Source organism: Hypomesus nipponensis, chromosome 2 (assembly GCF_054491055.1).
Source record: "Hypomesus nipponensis isolate SF chromosome 2, ASM5449105v1, whole genome shotgun sequence".
Lineage (NCBI taxonomy): Eukaryota > Metazoa > Chordata > Actinopteri > Osmeriformes > Osmeridae > Hypomesus > Hypomesus nipponensis.
In genome coordinates this window covers 21,152,738-21,165,035 of record NC_140362.1, presented here as the reverse complement: position 1 = coordinate 21,165,035, position 12,298 = coordinate 21,152,738, and the positions used below count along the sequence as shown (strand labels likewise).

Below are 12,298 nucleotides of genomic sequence, written 5' to 3'. Positions count from 1 at the left end.
GACTTCCATCGTTCTAACAGGCTGTAAATATGATTGTTTATGCAGTGAAAAGCCCAGTAAAAGTTGAGGTGAGATAGAGCTTTGATTAGAATACAGTGTTTGGGAAAAGAGCACTGGATGGATGCAGTGGGACACAAATCCTTTCTCTCTCTGCAAGTTAAGTGTTTTTCTGATTTGTATCCTTGTCTGGACTATTTTTGACCAAAGCTATACACAATATCTTGTGGATTAAAGATTTTCTCATAAATGTGGTCCATTGCGTCTTTCTTCATGTGTAAGATAGAGGTCCTCAATATTTCCTGACCCAGAAAGGCATCTGCGTTTAATAATTTGGTCGTAAAAACAAATCCATCTGACACACTCATACAAACATGAATTTAAATCTGTCATTTACTGACAATGGATGAGGGTCTTACGTTTTTATTATTCACTCATGGTAAGAAAATCCAGGATTAAATGGACCGCATGACACAGGAGAGTTTAAACCTATTGCTTGGACAGTCTTCTGTATGTCAGCAGATGGTTTTGTCCTATGTGGAGGATGTATCTGAGTGTGCGTTGCATTTCTTTCCAGACTGTTCGGTGACCCTCCCCCTTTCTTTCATCCTCCATCGCCTCTTCACACTCCTTCTCTCCATCCAAATCAGGATTACCGTCGTAATCTTCAATTTGACATCGAAAAGCAGACTCCTCCAAATCGCTGCGCTCGTCCTTGTCTCTGACTACACACCGGTATGCGGATCCCTCTCGATTCCCAGATACGTTCTCGACGTCTGTGTCATCTGAGCGTGCAGGCTGATTGTTTTGATTCAGATTCCGTCTCTTGATTATATCTAGATCAATATCACGTTGTTAGGTGCTTGTCTTTGTTGTTGTATAAGCCCTTTTCTACAAGAACAGAACACAAAACGACGGATGTAGAAACGCGTTGAGTCTCTCCTCCTTCATCGGACAGTGACATTATCTGGGGGAAGGTGTTGCAATTTGACATAAACCACACCTACAGTCTGTCGGTTTTCCTTTTGAGGTAAAACTGGGGAATTGGAAGTGGAGTAAAAGTGATCTGTTAACCGTAACACATTGATAGACATCAGTATATAGATATTAGCTGCAGCCTCTTATCATTTCGCACTGATGAGAAGTGCACTGCATGAGATAAACATGAAGTACAACCTGTCCATGTTTGTGTTTCAGCGTTTAGACCTTCTAGCCTGCACGGTCCTGTTCATTAGAGACAGAAGGAGGACAGGTGAATAACATTTCAGTGTTACACTGCGCACATTAGTCCTTTTCTCGTGTACTTCAACACAAGTCCCATGTCCAGCTTTCCTCTCTGCTTCAGTCTCTCAGCGAGAGAGCAGGAGAGAGAGAAAGAGAGAGAGAGAGAGAGAGAGAGAGAGAGAGCAGGAGAGAGAGAGAGAGAGAGAGAGAGAGAGAGAGAGAGAGAGAGAGAGAGAGAGAGAAAGCAGTGTGTGTCTTTCATCAACCCTCTCCTCATCCTCATCCTAACAGGGCGAGTCAGCTCTGTCCATGGACACCTCCATCTCATCCATTTCTCTCTCGCAGTCTTCACACCCCTCCGGTCCACACCCCCCTACCAGCACCAGAGTTGGTACATCCCCGTTCCCGACTCCTAGCACACTCCCGTCCGGGGCCCACGCCACGTCAATCATGCCATCCGGACATTGCAATAGGCCACTGATGGAATAGAGCCCGCCTCCGGGGACCACCTCGTCATAGGAAGGGGCGTGGGTGGCGGCCCTGGCCTCCTCCAATTGGAGCCTTTGTCTACGACGGAGCTCGATGATCGTCTTGGTGTAGGAGTTGAGGGTCACGACCGCGGCTCCCATGCAGCAGCTGAAGGAGACCCACGCCAGCCTGGGGACACAGGCCAGACAAGAGCGACGACTCAGGGTGAAAACAATGTGCCAACGATAAGAACTTGTTAAAGAAATACACCAAATGAGTATCACTTTGCATAAAGTGCACGGGAAAGAGCTACGCGTCCCTCTCCTGAAGCTGGTGACACTTACGCAAAGGACCAGCCGTAGTCCCAGGTCTGGGGCCTCCAGTCCTTGGGACCCACGATGACGGTCATCTGGAACACGGTGGTGTACATCATGTGGGCCACCATCCCCATCAGACCTGCCGCAGACACAAGGAGGATGTGTAGGGGGAAGAAAACAGGATTGGGAGAGAGAGAGAGAGAGAGAGAGAGAGAGAGAGAGAGAGAGAGAGAGAGAGAGAAAGAGAGAGAGAGAGAGAGACAGAAAAAAGAGAAAGAGAAGAAGAAAGATAGTCATAAAAAAGACTCAAAGAGAGAAAAAAGCGAACGTGAGAGACAACGAAAGAGAAAGAGAAAGAGAGAGAGAGAGAGAGAGAGAGAGAGAGAGAGAGAGAGAGAGAGAGAGAGAGAGAGAGAGAGAGAGAGAAAGACCTTACCTGACAGTACAGTGCAGATGGCAGCAAAGGCGTTGATCTTGAGGGCGTGCATCTCTTTATGGGAGCACATCATGTCTATCCACATCAGGAGGAAACCCATTCCCAGCAGGCCGATATAAGTGAACTCAGATATCACTGACAACCACAACACACCTGGAACACAGTCAGACACACAAGCATGGTTTACAAACAGCCAGAACAACAGAGAACACACACGCGCACGCAAGACAAGCTGGGATGACATGTACCTTGTGTTTCTCCCGGAGTTAAGTCAATAAAGCTTCGGCACTTTTCACCTGGAGAGAAGTTGAAACAAAGCTATGAACTTTTGATTCCTGTGTGTGTGTGTGTGCGTGTGTATTTGCATGTATGAGTGTGTGTTTTGTGTCTGTCTGTCCCACCATCGTTGTGTTTCTCGCAGCTCTCCCAGAACCCTGTGTGGAAGTATCTGAAGGCGTACTTGTCCTCGCCCGTCTCCCAGATGTAGTGGACGGCATTGGCCAGCTGCCTATGACGGATCTTGGTCAGCTCGTCTCTCCTCAGGGGAGAGAGCGTGCGGTTGTAGGGGTTCTGGGTGGGGCTCTCTGTGGAGGGTGGGGGGGGGGAGAAGGAGGGGAGGGATGGACTGGATTCAAACAGTGTACCTCGACTCCTTAGGTGCCCGTGCATGCACGTGTGTGTGAGGGTGTGTGTGCGTGGGTGTGTGTGAGGGTGTGTGTGTGTGTAAGCGTGTGTGTGTGTGAGGGGGTGTGTGAGCGTGTTGTGTCAAATCAAATTAAATGTATTTGTATAGCCCTTTTTACATGCAAGCATGTCACAGAGGGCTTGGTGTGTGTGAGCGTGTGTGTGAGTGTGTGTGAGCGTGAGTGTGTGTGAGCGTGTGATTTGTCTGATTAAGGTGAGACTCCATGCTGTGCAAGTCCAGACTACACTGACTACATACTACAGATGTCTAAATGGATTACAGTATGGAGTGATGAGCTGTGCAATCTCACTGGATTAGGCACATCTGCTGAGAAATATAAAAACCAGGTTCCTCTCTCTCTCTCTCTCTCTCTCTCTCTCTCTCCCTCTCCCTCTCCCTCTCCATCTCCCTCTCCCCCTCCCTCTCCCTCTCCCTCTCCCTCTCCCTCTCCCTCTCCCTCTCCCTCTCCCTCTCCCTCTCCCTCTCCCTCTCCCTCTCTCTCTCTCTCTCTCTCTCTCTCTCTCTCTCTGTCTCTCTCTCTCTCACCTCTACAGTGAACCTCACACTCCACAGATTAATATCAACTCACTAAAGGTTTTTGAAAAGGAAGTTACTTGCTGATTCTGGCTATTTGTTTTGATGATACGGTAACACAAGGCAGAGTTTACGTGGGTTTGAATTTGAGAACATTAAATCCTGTGAATTGTTTTGCGTCTGTCTCTAGGATCTTTGACAATCAGGGAGCTCTGAGAAGAGACGACAGGAGCAGAGATTTTGATTTAATAAAGATTTTTCTGGCATTGTTCAGAGGGCCAGTCCAAATGCGTGGGCGGCACCCGGGCCGTAGTTTGGGGACCCCTGGCGTAGACTGTCACTAGTGAGCGAGAAACAAACCCTCTCAAAAGAGAGCATGTTTTCTTTGTGGAGGTCAGTGTTGTCCTAGTTGTGTCATCCTTACGTAAAACTCTGCTCTGCCCCTGAACACTGGGATTAGAGCTGGAGATAAGAAGCTGGACTCAAACACTGTCATGTTTGATCATCTTGAACTGAAAGTGACCATTCAAAGACATTGCATCAAAACTAAGATGAAATTATTTGTGAGTGTATCAGTGACAGATGCATTTACAGGCCCGGTGACAGTGCCACTGTTAAATAACAGGAATGTTTCCGAATGTGTTGTTAATGTATTTCGTTGATTGTTGGCCGTTTCAGATGGTTAGGGAATCGGGCTAATAATCAGAAGGTTGCCGGTTCGATTCCCGGACCCGCTAAATGACGTTGTGTCCTTGGGCAAGGCACTTCCACCCTACTTGCCTCGGGGGGAATGTCCCTGTACTTACTGTAAGTCGCTCTGGATATGAGCGTCTGCTAAACGACTTAAAATGTAAATGTAAAATGTAATATCTCGAGTTGTACAGTATAAAGGTTTTGGGTGAACAGCGGTGCAGTCCCGGTACAGTACCTGTGGTGTAAGGCTCGCTGTTGTTCTGCCCACAGTTCTTCATCTTGACGGGGGAGAGGCAGAGGGGCTTGACCACCTTGTGGGTGCCCTCGCACCAGTAGGAGGTGCACAGAGCCAGGATGGAGAGGGCCAGGGCCAGGGTGGTCAGGGCCAGGGAGAGGAGGGAACGAGAACGTCGGGACATGTTCTCCAACATGACCCACGGAGGAGATAAGCACGCCATGGTGGCGGTGAGGAGGGATGACGAGCCGAGCGGAAACAGTTCAAGGGGACGAGGGGAGGAGAGGAGGGAGGTGGTGGGGAGGGGGGAGGGGGAGAGAGAGTGTTGGGAGACAGCCCCGTGGAGAAGTTTTGTTGTGGAGAGCGAGTGTGAGGGGTTATGATGTCAGTGTCTGGCAGTGAGAACACAGACAGGAGTAGGGATGGCTGAGGGGAGCTGCTGGTCCACCTGCACGGCGGAGGGCCAGAGCACAGACACCACACGCATAAGAGAGAGGAAGTACAAGACGTTACGGCTACGAAGGAAACGCTAAGCAGAGCTGGCGATGACGGTGCAAGGAGAAAAGAGGACAAACGATAGACAGAGGGACAAAGATCAGGGGGATTATAAGAGAGGGAGAGTTGGGTAAGACCCTGTCAAGTTAAAGAAGAGGGTGAAAGGCCAGATGGAATACTCAAATGAGCAACAGGATTTAGAAGAAGATCTAGGTTCAAACCAGGAGAAAACTGTGGGATCTAAGGACATATGCCTTTTCGGACAGCTTGCGTTATCCTGTTATAAATCAGGATTTCCAATAGATGTCCGGAGCCATATACACACAAGCCTCTTCCCTAGAATCAATCTATAGCAAACAGCTATGGCTGGGAGTTGTGGGGTTTATATGTTAAAGGCCCAGCCCTCAGCAAACTAGCGTGTTGGATTGATATAATAGTTAGTGTTTGATTAGATCTAGATCTTTCTCCTGACAGCTGGAGTGGTAGGTCAGGTGGCACGAGGAGGCGTGCTCTACCCTGCCGATATCATCTCCACCAGCATCGCATGTCTCTCTGGGGTCATTACATCTGCCCCGGCTCAAACAACTCCTGCGGTTGTTTGTTTGTGTTTATAAGGAGTTTTTAAAGAGGATTAGTAATTAATACGTTCCTGGGAGTTTATGTCTTCCTTCTTCCTGACTAAGACCTCCTGGCTGGCTGGCTCATCATCTCCTCCTACTTTGGCCTGTAAGTTGAGGTCAAGATGAGGCGGTAGTCAACAGATTACTTTTTGGATGAAATTATTGGTTAAGCCTTTGATTTAAATCGAATTTTGCTGGTAATCCCCCTTGTTAATCTACTTTAATCTGTTTGTGTCAGGTGTGTTTGAGTGTGAAACCAACTCTAACTTTTAGTCTGTCTCTACTGGCTTGTGTGAACACAGACACATCTTTAAGGACTGCTGGTGAACAGCCCTGCTATCAACAGACCACAATCTTTGAACATATCCTTGAAAACCTTTTTAGTACAGGTGCAAAACTGTGTTCTAAACTTTGATAACCTACTCTGCATGAAATGATATTTAATGTATACTAAGTTGCTCAGTATCTAAAAGATGGTAAATTATCTGAAACCTTTAAGGACAGTTAAGTATAAGTACATAGATATATATACAAATTTAAATGTTCAGAGTTTAAATTCAATGAAGGTCTAATCAGTTTCCTCGTCCTTAGCTCTATCTAGTCAGATTTACATTCTCTTGTATTAAACTTTGTTTTATTACTTCTCAAAACCATCAACTTTTTGGATGAGTTTTGGCGAGTTGGGCAAATTTGAATCGTTTCATCGCTAAAGCAGTTTGGCTGAAGCAGAAACAAGGCAGGCCAACAAATTAAAAAATACTGTGTGACCACCATTATGCAATAATACAGCCCTTTGACCAATGTGGGCTAGTCCATTAGGGACTACAAGGCTTTCCATGAGAAATCCAATTGCCGTAAAATGTATGTGCTTTTTTGTGATTTTAAAAATAATCTTCTCAGTCCATCAACATGGTGAATGAAGTAATGTTCTTGTTCCACGATTACTCAGACAGAACATGCTCCAAGGGGTCATGTTTTATCATACAATGGCATCAGGAAAACTCAAGCTCGAGACTGATTCAAATGTGCTTCATTCAAAACCAGCATTAACCAACAGTAAAACATACAATACTGCCCTAAAGTATCACAGCCATGTCTCACTACCTCGTAACTCGAGGAACATACTCGTAACTTTGGATATCTCTATCATCTCATGACAGTATGCTAACATTACCATTTCTACCGGTGGCCGATCTTTCAATAGTCTTCAGCTTTGCCACTGCTGTCTTTTCACTGTAGACAGAAATCTTTTTTGACAAAATCCTCTCTAAGCATACCTCAGCACAGCAGTTCACTTTTACGCCACGGTTGCTGTAAGTCTTCCAACGTAGTTCGGATCATCTCTCACCTACGGCCTCCTTTTTTTTTTTTCTTCTCTGTGCCCAACAACTCAATCTTTTCTTCATGTCATTTTTACGCCTCTGGCAGGACCCACAATCCCCCTGTAGACTGAGCAGCAGTGACCCTTACCTCTCCAGCCGCACTCTCCTGACCCTCCTCTCCAGCAGACCGGGGTGTGTGTGTGTGTGTGTGTGTGTGTGTGCCCGCCTCCCTCCCACTCCCTTCCCCCTTTTCTGTCTTTCTTGGGAATTTGTGTCACAGACCTATCCTCAACCATGTAATCCCTCTAAGTCCATCTGTTACTGTAGCGCCCTCCCATCCTCTCCTCTCTCCATCCCCACTTCTTTGGAGTTTCTCTCTCTTTCTCTCTCTCTTTGCCAGCCCCCTAATTAGACCATTATCTGGCAGCGCTCCCATGTAATCAATGAGTGTGCTAACAGCTAGTAGTGTTTAATCACTTCCCTCAGCATGCTGTTAAACAAAGCGTTTGAATCTTTGCTGGTCATCTCCTTTCTCACCCCGTCAAACCAGAACCAGCTGGTCACATCCAAACCAAATCCTGTGTTCTGACAATTAAGAAAACATTTACAAATTATTTTTTACAAATTATTTGTAGGATGCGTTTGTTCAGTGACAATAATTTATTTACATGTTGTTATATACAGAATAATAGAAATTAGAAATTTGCCATTTTGATAACGTTAGTCTATAAGAAAATTGTAAAAACGTTTTTGTGTGAAGTTAATGCGGGGGACACCACTGCAACCCACTCCTCAACCCCAGGCTTGAGATTTACAGTAATGTAGAATCAACTTCCCATCACTGCCGAAGCACTGCAACATAGAGGGACAGAGAAAGTCAGTCTTTTTGAATGAGTATAAGCAGGGTTGCTTGCGGTTTGGACAATACTGTAGCACATGCTCGAACAATCAAACTTTTTAAAAATTGTTTGTGGTCATCATCAGTTTCATTTTGTTTAGTTATGAGGTCCATTTTGGGTTAGATCCAAGAAAAAAAAAAAAAAGGAAGGAAGGAATTGATTTATACAGAACTTTCTCAAATATCCTCATTACTTCGTCCGCTACATTACAACATAGGTCAGTTCAGTTTGGCAAGGCAGGGTATATCTCCATGGGGACCAGAGTGGAGCACAGTAAAGTGCTTGTGTGGTCTACAGTGTTGTTAAACAGTTTTGACACACACAGGGAGGCCTCTGCCTTAGTGAGGGGCGCATCAAGGAACTCTACCACGTTGTTTGAAACAGAGTAAGATTTGTAAAACTAAACGCTACATGTAGGTTCACTCTTTGCGTGCAGAAAATGGTGTAACCTACAGCATCCTCTGCTGGTAACTTCACCACATGAAAACTGTCCAAGGTTTACTTGACAGAAATATTGCTACTTACTTCAAAGAGGACTCCTACTTCTTGATCGGGTGAGGGTGAAAATGACTGATTTACATAGATAAACTGAAAGAAGAAAAGGAAAAACTCAATTTCAGAAGTGTGATTAAAAAAAAGATACATGTTAACGTTCTTCATCTGTGTATTTATATATATATATATATTGATATGTATATCAATATATATATATTTTTGTGGAGTCTTACCAGCTGTTCATTAGCATCCATCTTGAGGAAACGGGCGATGAACAGAGAGAGAGATTGCACTGTCCTCCCTTTCTCGACTGACCATTTCTTCGTCTTCATTATGGGAGTGTCACCCACTGCCTTCAACAAGATGTCAACTAAGTTAAGGAGAAACGAAATGGTATAGCGGTATCAGCTCAGATATAGTCAACATATGAATCACAACCTTTGTGTAGGTAACCGTTGAAACGTCTACCATAACGGCTTGATGCTTAAATGTAATAAAACATTCTATGCATCTCTGGAATATTTTAACTAGATTTGCAAAGGAATAGAAAATCACTAAGCCAAACACTGACGACGTGATCACCTGGCGCTATCACAAACACGTGACATCGACAAATTATTGGTCTACTTCTAAAGAAGCAAACATATCAAATCCTGCTCAGTTAATGTTGAACATTAGGAACATTTTCACAGCTGACTAGCCCAATGTCAGTAAAACAGTAGCCATGCATCCAAACAACTCCCGCCCCCACCACACTATGTAAATTACTTGAAATCCATTGGTTGGTTACAAAATTACGTTCATTTTATTGGCTAAAATGACCGTCTGTCAACAATTTCCGGGTCACATTCGCGGAAATAGTTATTACCATATCCCTGCGCTAAAAAAGAGAGCACGAGATCTCTCTACACCAATTTAAACAGTCACAAATCACACAAATTTTACTTTTTTTCTTCTCGTCTGTTGTCGCCGAATCTTCTGCGGGTTGTTGTACAGCTGAAGGCTCATCTTTTGGCGCCTCCGTTGGGGACTCAGCATTATCAGACATCTTCAGCTTTTCTCTCCTGTGAAGAACTGAGCTGTCGCAGTCTATGCTACTTCCGGAAACGTTGCACGCCATTGGATAATCCAAATGTCAATTATTCTGACGTACAATATGATTGGTTCACCGTCTTAAGGGGTGTAGAATGAGACCCCTGTGACATTTGAACGGTTCAAGTTGTTTTGACGTTATTTTGACCATGTTTTGGACACTTGTAATATACCACTGTCGTAATCATATTAACACAGTTTATGTTGTGTAATTTGAATTGTACGATTCTGAAATCGAGTAGGCTAAGGTGGTGAATTAATTTATTGTATTCAACTACAGTATTGACCACACAGGTGGACAGATGTGAAGGGTAGTTAAGAAGAAAAAAAAACGTTTTAAAATCTTACAGGGGGCGTCACACATCCAACAGGAATAAACTTTCACCTGACGACACCCCCTTTTCCTCACTTCGGACACTTGTCAACAGTAAGCTTGTTTTTTTAGCTTGTCCCTTACAGAACGTCTTTCTCGATCATATTAGCATGTAGAGTAGATGGTAGGCTTTGTTGTGCATGATCTGGACATATAGCTATACGATTTGCATGCGCCCGTTCTTTTCGAGAATATGACCTTTGTACACACCACCAGTTGGCCATGACAGTGCAGACATGACTCTTTCTCCACTAAGCTGCACGCTGATGTGAAGATTGTACGTGTCATTTCGGTGCTTCAGGCTACCTGCACCTATGTTTGATTTTATAAAGCAACTCCAATATCAAATGCTCGGTTCTTGCCTTTGGCACTTATTTGGTTTTTCACAATGAATGCTTCATGTTTTGGCTGCTTGCAACGTTTGGGGCTACCTCGTTGTTATGATCAGTGACTTATGCGCTATGTAAAGCTCTCTTTTGGAAGTCGCATTGGATAAAAGCGTCTGCTAAATGCATAAATGTAACTGTGGTTTACCTAAAAATACTGTCATCAGAGACACAGTACAAAAGATACCAAAAGATGTGTTCTCCTCCATTGTAATCGGTATCCTTGTGTTTTCAGTGTCAGGTGGTATCGGCAGACTGTCCACCGAGGGCTCCGTGCTCCTTCTGTGTGACATGCAAGAGAAGTTCAGACCTAACATCTTCCAGTTCACCAACATAGTCAGCAATGCGGCCAGGCTGCTCCAGGTACACCACACCCACGAGCACCACAGTGCACACACACACACACACACACACAAGCTTTGTACTGCTAACATGAACCCAGGCAGTTCACAGAGAAGTAAAGATCGTCTGTGTTTATGCAACAGCTGTGTTGCCTCCAGAGTGCTATTACGTTATACAATGACAATCGGGGGGGTCAACTTCTTCTCTAGGGTGTAAAGTAATATTTACAATTACAGGTAAGCACGATGTATTAATAATGTATCGACCCCCATGACCTGTTGTTTGACCTCTTTTGGGGGAGTCCAAGTCTTCCCCCAAACCCCCCCCACCCCCCTCCGTAATTGGCCCACTGGCTGCCTCCCCTCTCCGTCCCTGTAGGCCAGCCGGGTCCTGGGCATTCCCCCCATAGTGACCGAGCAGTACCCCAGGGGCCTGGGCCCCACGGTGCCAGAGCTGGGCGCCGGGGACCTGCCGGCCCACGCCAAGACCAAGTTCACTATGCTGACGGAGGAGGTGAAGGAGGAGCTGCAGGCCCTGGGGAGCCCCAAGCAAGCCATCCTGTGTGGGATTGAGACCCAGGCCTGCATCGCGGTGAGGACGCGGCCCACGCTAACTTGATCTCACGCTCAGAGGACGAGGAGTCGAGCGGTTCCTTCAACTGGATTCTGTTCTTTTGACTTATCCAGTCTGTCTTGTCATCAGTGCACGACCTTTGACCTGCTGGAGAGGGGCGTAGAAGTCCACATTGTGGCGGATGCCGTCTCCTCCAGAAGGTATCACACAGCGTCACTAAGGCATCATCAGCTGACAGTTTGAAAAGGCCCGTCTACAGTATGTACAGTGAATTTCGTGCTGCAGATTGATGTTTGGATTTCTGGCCCCTATTTGTTCCTCTCTCCAGACAGAGAGACAGACAGACAATTTGTTCTTTCTCTCTCCAGTCAGACAGACAATTTGTTCTTTCTCCCTCCAGTCAGACAGACAGGTTGTTTGCGCTGTCCCGACTGAGACAAAGCGGAGCCTTCCTCACCACCACAGAAGCTGTTCTGCTGCAGCTGGTCCAAGATGCCAAACACCCCAGCTTTAAGGAGGTACTTACCATCCGGCTGGCATCAAATGATGCCGTAGATCAGAACATATAGCTAAACATGTTCTCTTAACAAAGAAGTCCTATAGAAATGAGTACCCCAATGGCAGGATTATACAGGGTAAATACTATACAGGGTAAATACTATAAGTACAAAGTAGTCCGGTGTAATCACTCCTACATGTGTTGATATAATGTATGGCCTGAAGAAGATCATTGAGATGGGATGTCTGTGTGTGTGTCTGTGTGTGTGTGTATCTGCAGATCCAGAAGCTGTTGGTTCACCCCTCGCCAGACACAGGCCTGCTGGCGTTCTTCAGCTCCCTGTAGGAGCCCCGCTCATCCCTGTCTTTGAGGCTGTCAGACGCCTCATGCCATGCACTGTGACACTGCGTGGCCACATACTGAAATAAAAGAAACAAGCTAACACTTCTGACTGCTGTCCTATAGGTGATGCTGTGTGTTGACAATTGGAAAACATTGACAAAAATCATTTTTCGGTGTTTCTTTATGTGACTGAGATGGACTTTGCCTTGGTACTCAAGTACAACATTAAAGTATAGCAGAGAAGAGAAGGGGGCGTGTCTGAACTCTGTGG

General features: G+C 45.6%; 3 protein-coding genes across 3 annotated transcripts; 1 reads left to right on the top strand and 2 right to left on the bottom strand.

Moving 5' to 3' along the window:
* Window positions 1-1,505: 1,505 nt before the first annotated feature.
* On the bottom strand, window positions 1,506-4,785 carry LOC146301554 (germ cell-specific gene 1-like protein). The gene is made up of 6 exons (XM_084668833.1): window positions 4,590-4,785; window positions 2,844-3,026; window positions 2,691-2,738; window positions 2,443-2,595; window positions 2,034-2,145; window positions 1,506-1,878 (listed from the first exon to the last, which is right to left on the bottom strand). The coding sequence occupies exons 1-6, from the start codon at window positions 4,783-4,785 to the stop codon at window positions 1,506-1,508; spliced, it is 1,065 nt and encodes a 354-aa protein (XP_084524959.1).
* A 2,882-nt stretch (window positions 4,786-7,667) lies between these two features.
* atg12 (ATG12 autophagy related 12 homolog (S. cerevisiae)) lies at window positions 7,668-9,555 on the bottom strand. The gene is made up of 4 exons (XM_084668836.1): window positions 9,366-9,555; window positions 8,654-8,790; window positions 8,451-8,513; window positions 7,668-7,878 (listed from the first exon to the last, which is right to left on the bottom strand). The coding sequence occupies exons 1-4, from the start codon at window positions 9,538-9,540 to the stop codon at window positions 7,819-7,821; spliced, it is 435 nt and encodes a 144-aa protein (XP_084524962.1). The 5' UTR covers window positions 9,541-9,555; the 3' UTR covers window positions 7,668-7,818.
* A 136-nt stretch (window positions 9,556-9,691) lies between these two features.
* Window positions 9,692-12,129, top strand: isoc2 (isochorismatase domain containing 2). Its single transcript, XM_084668834.1, has 6 exons — window positions 9,692-9,939; window positions 10,507-10,634; window positions 10,992-11,204; window positions 11,316-11,386; window positions 11,587-11,704; window positions 11,965-12,129. Coding segments are annotated over exons 1-6 (597 nt in total). The 5' UTR covers window positions 9,692-9,938; the 3' UTR covers window positions 12,031-12,129.
* The last annotated feature ends 169 nt before the right edge of the window (window positions 12,130-12,298 follow it).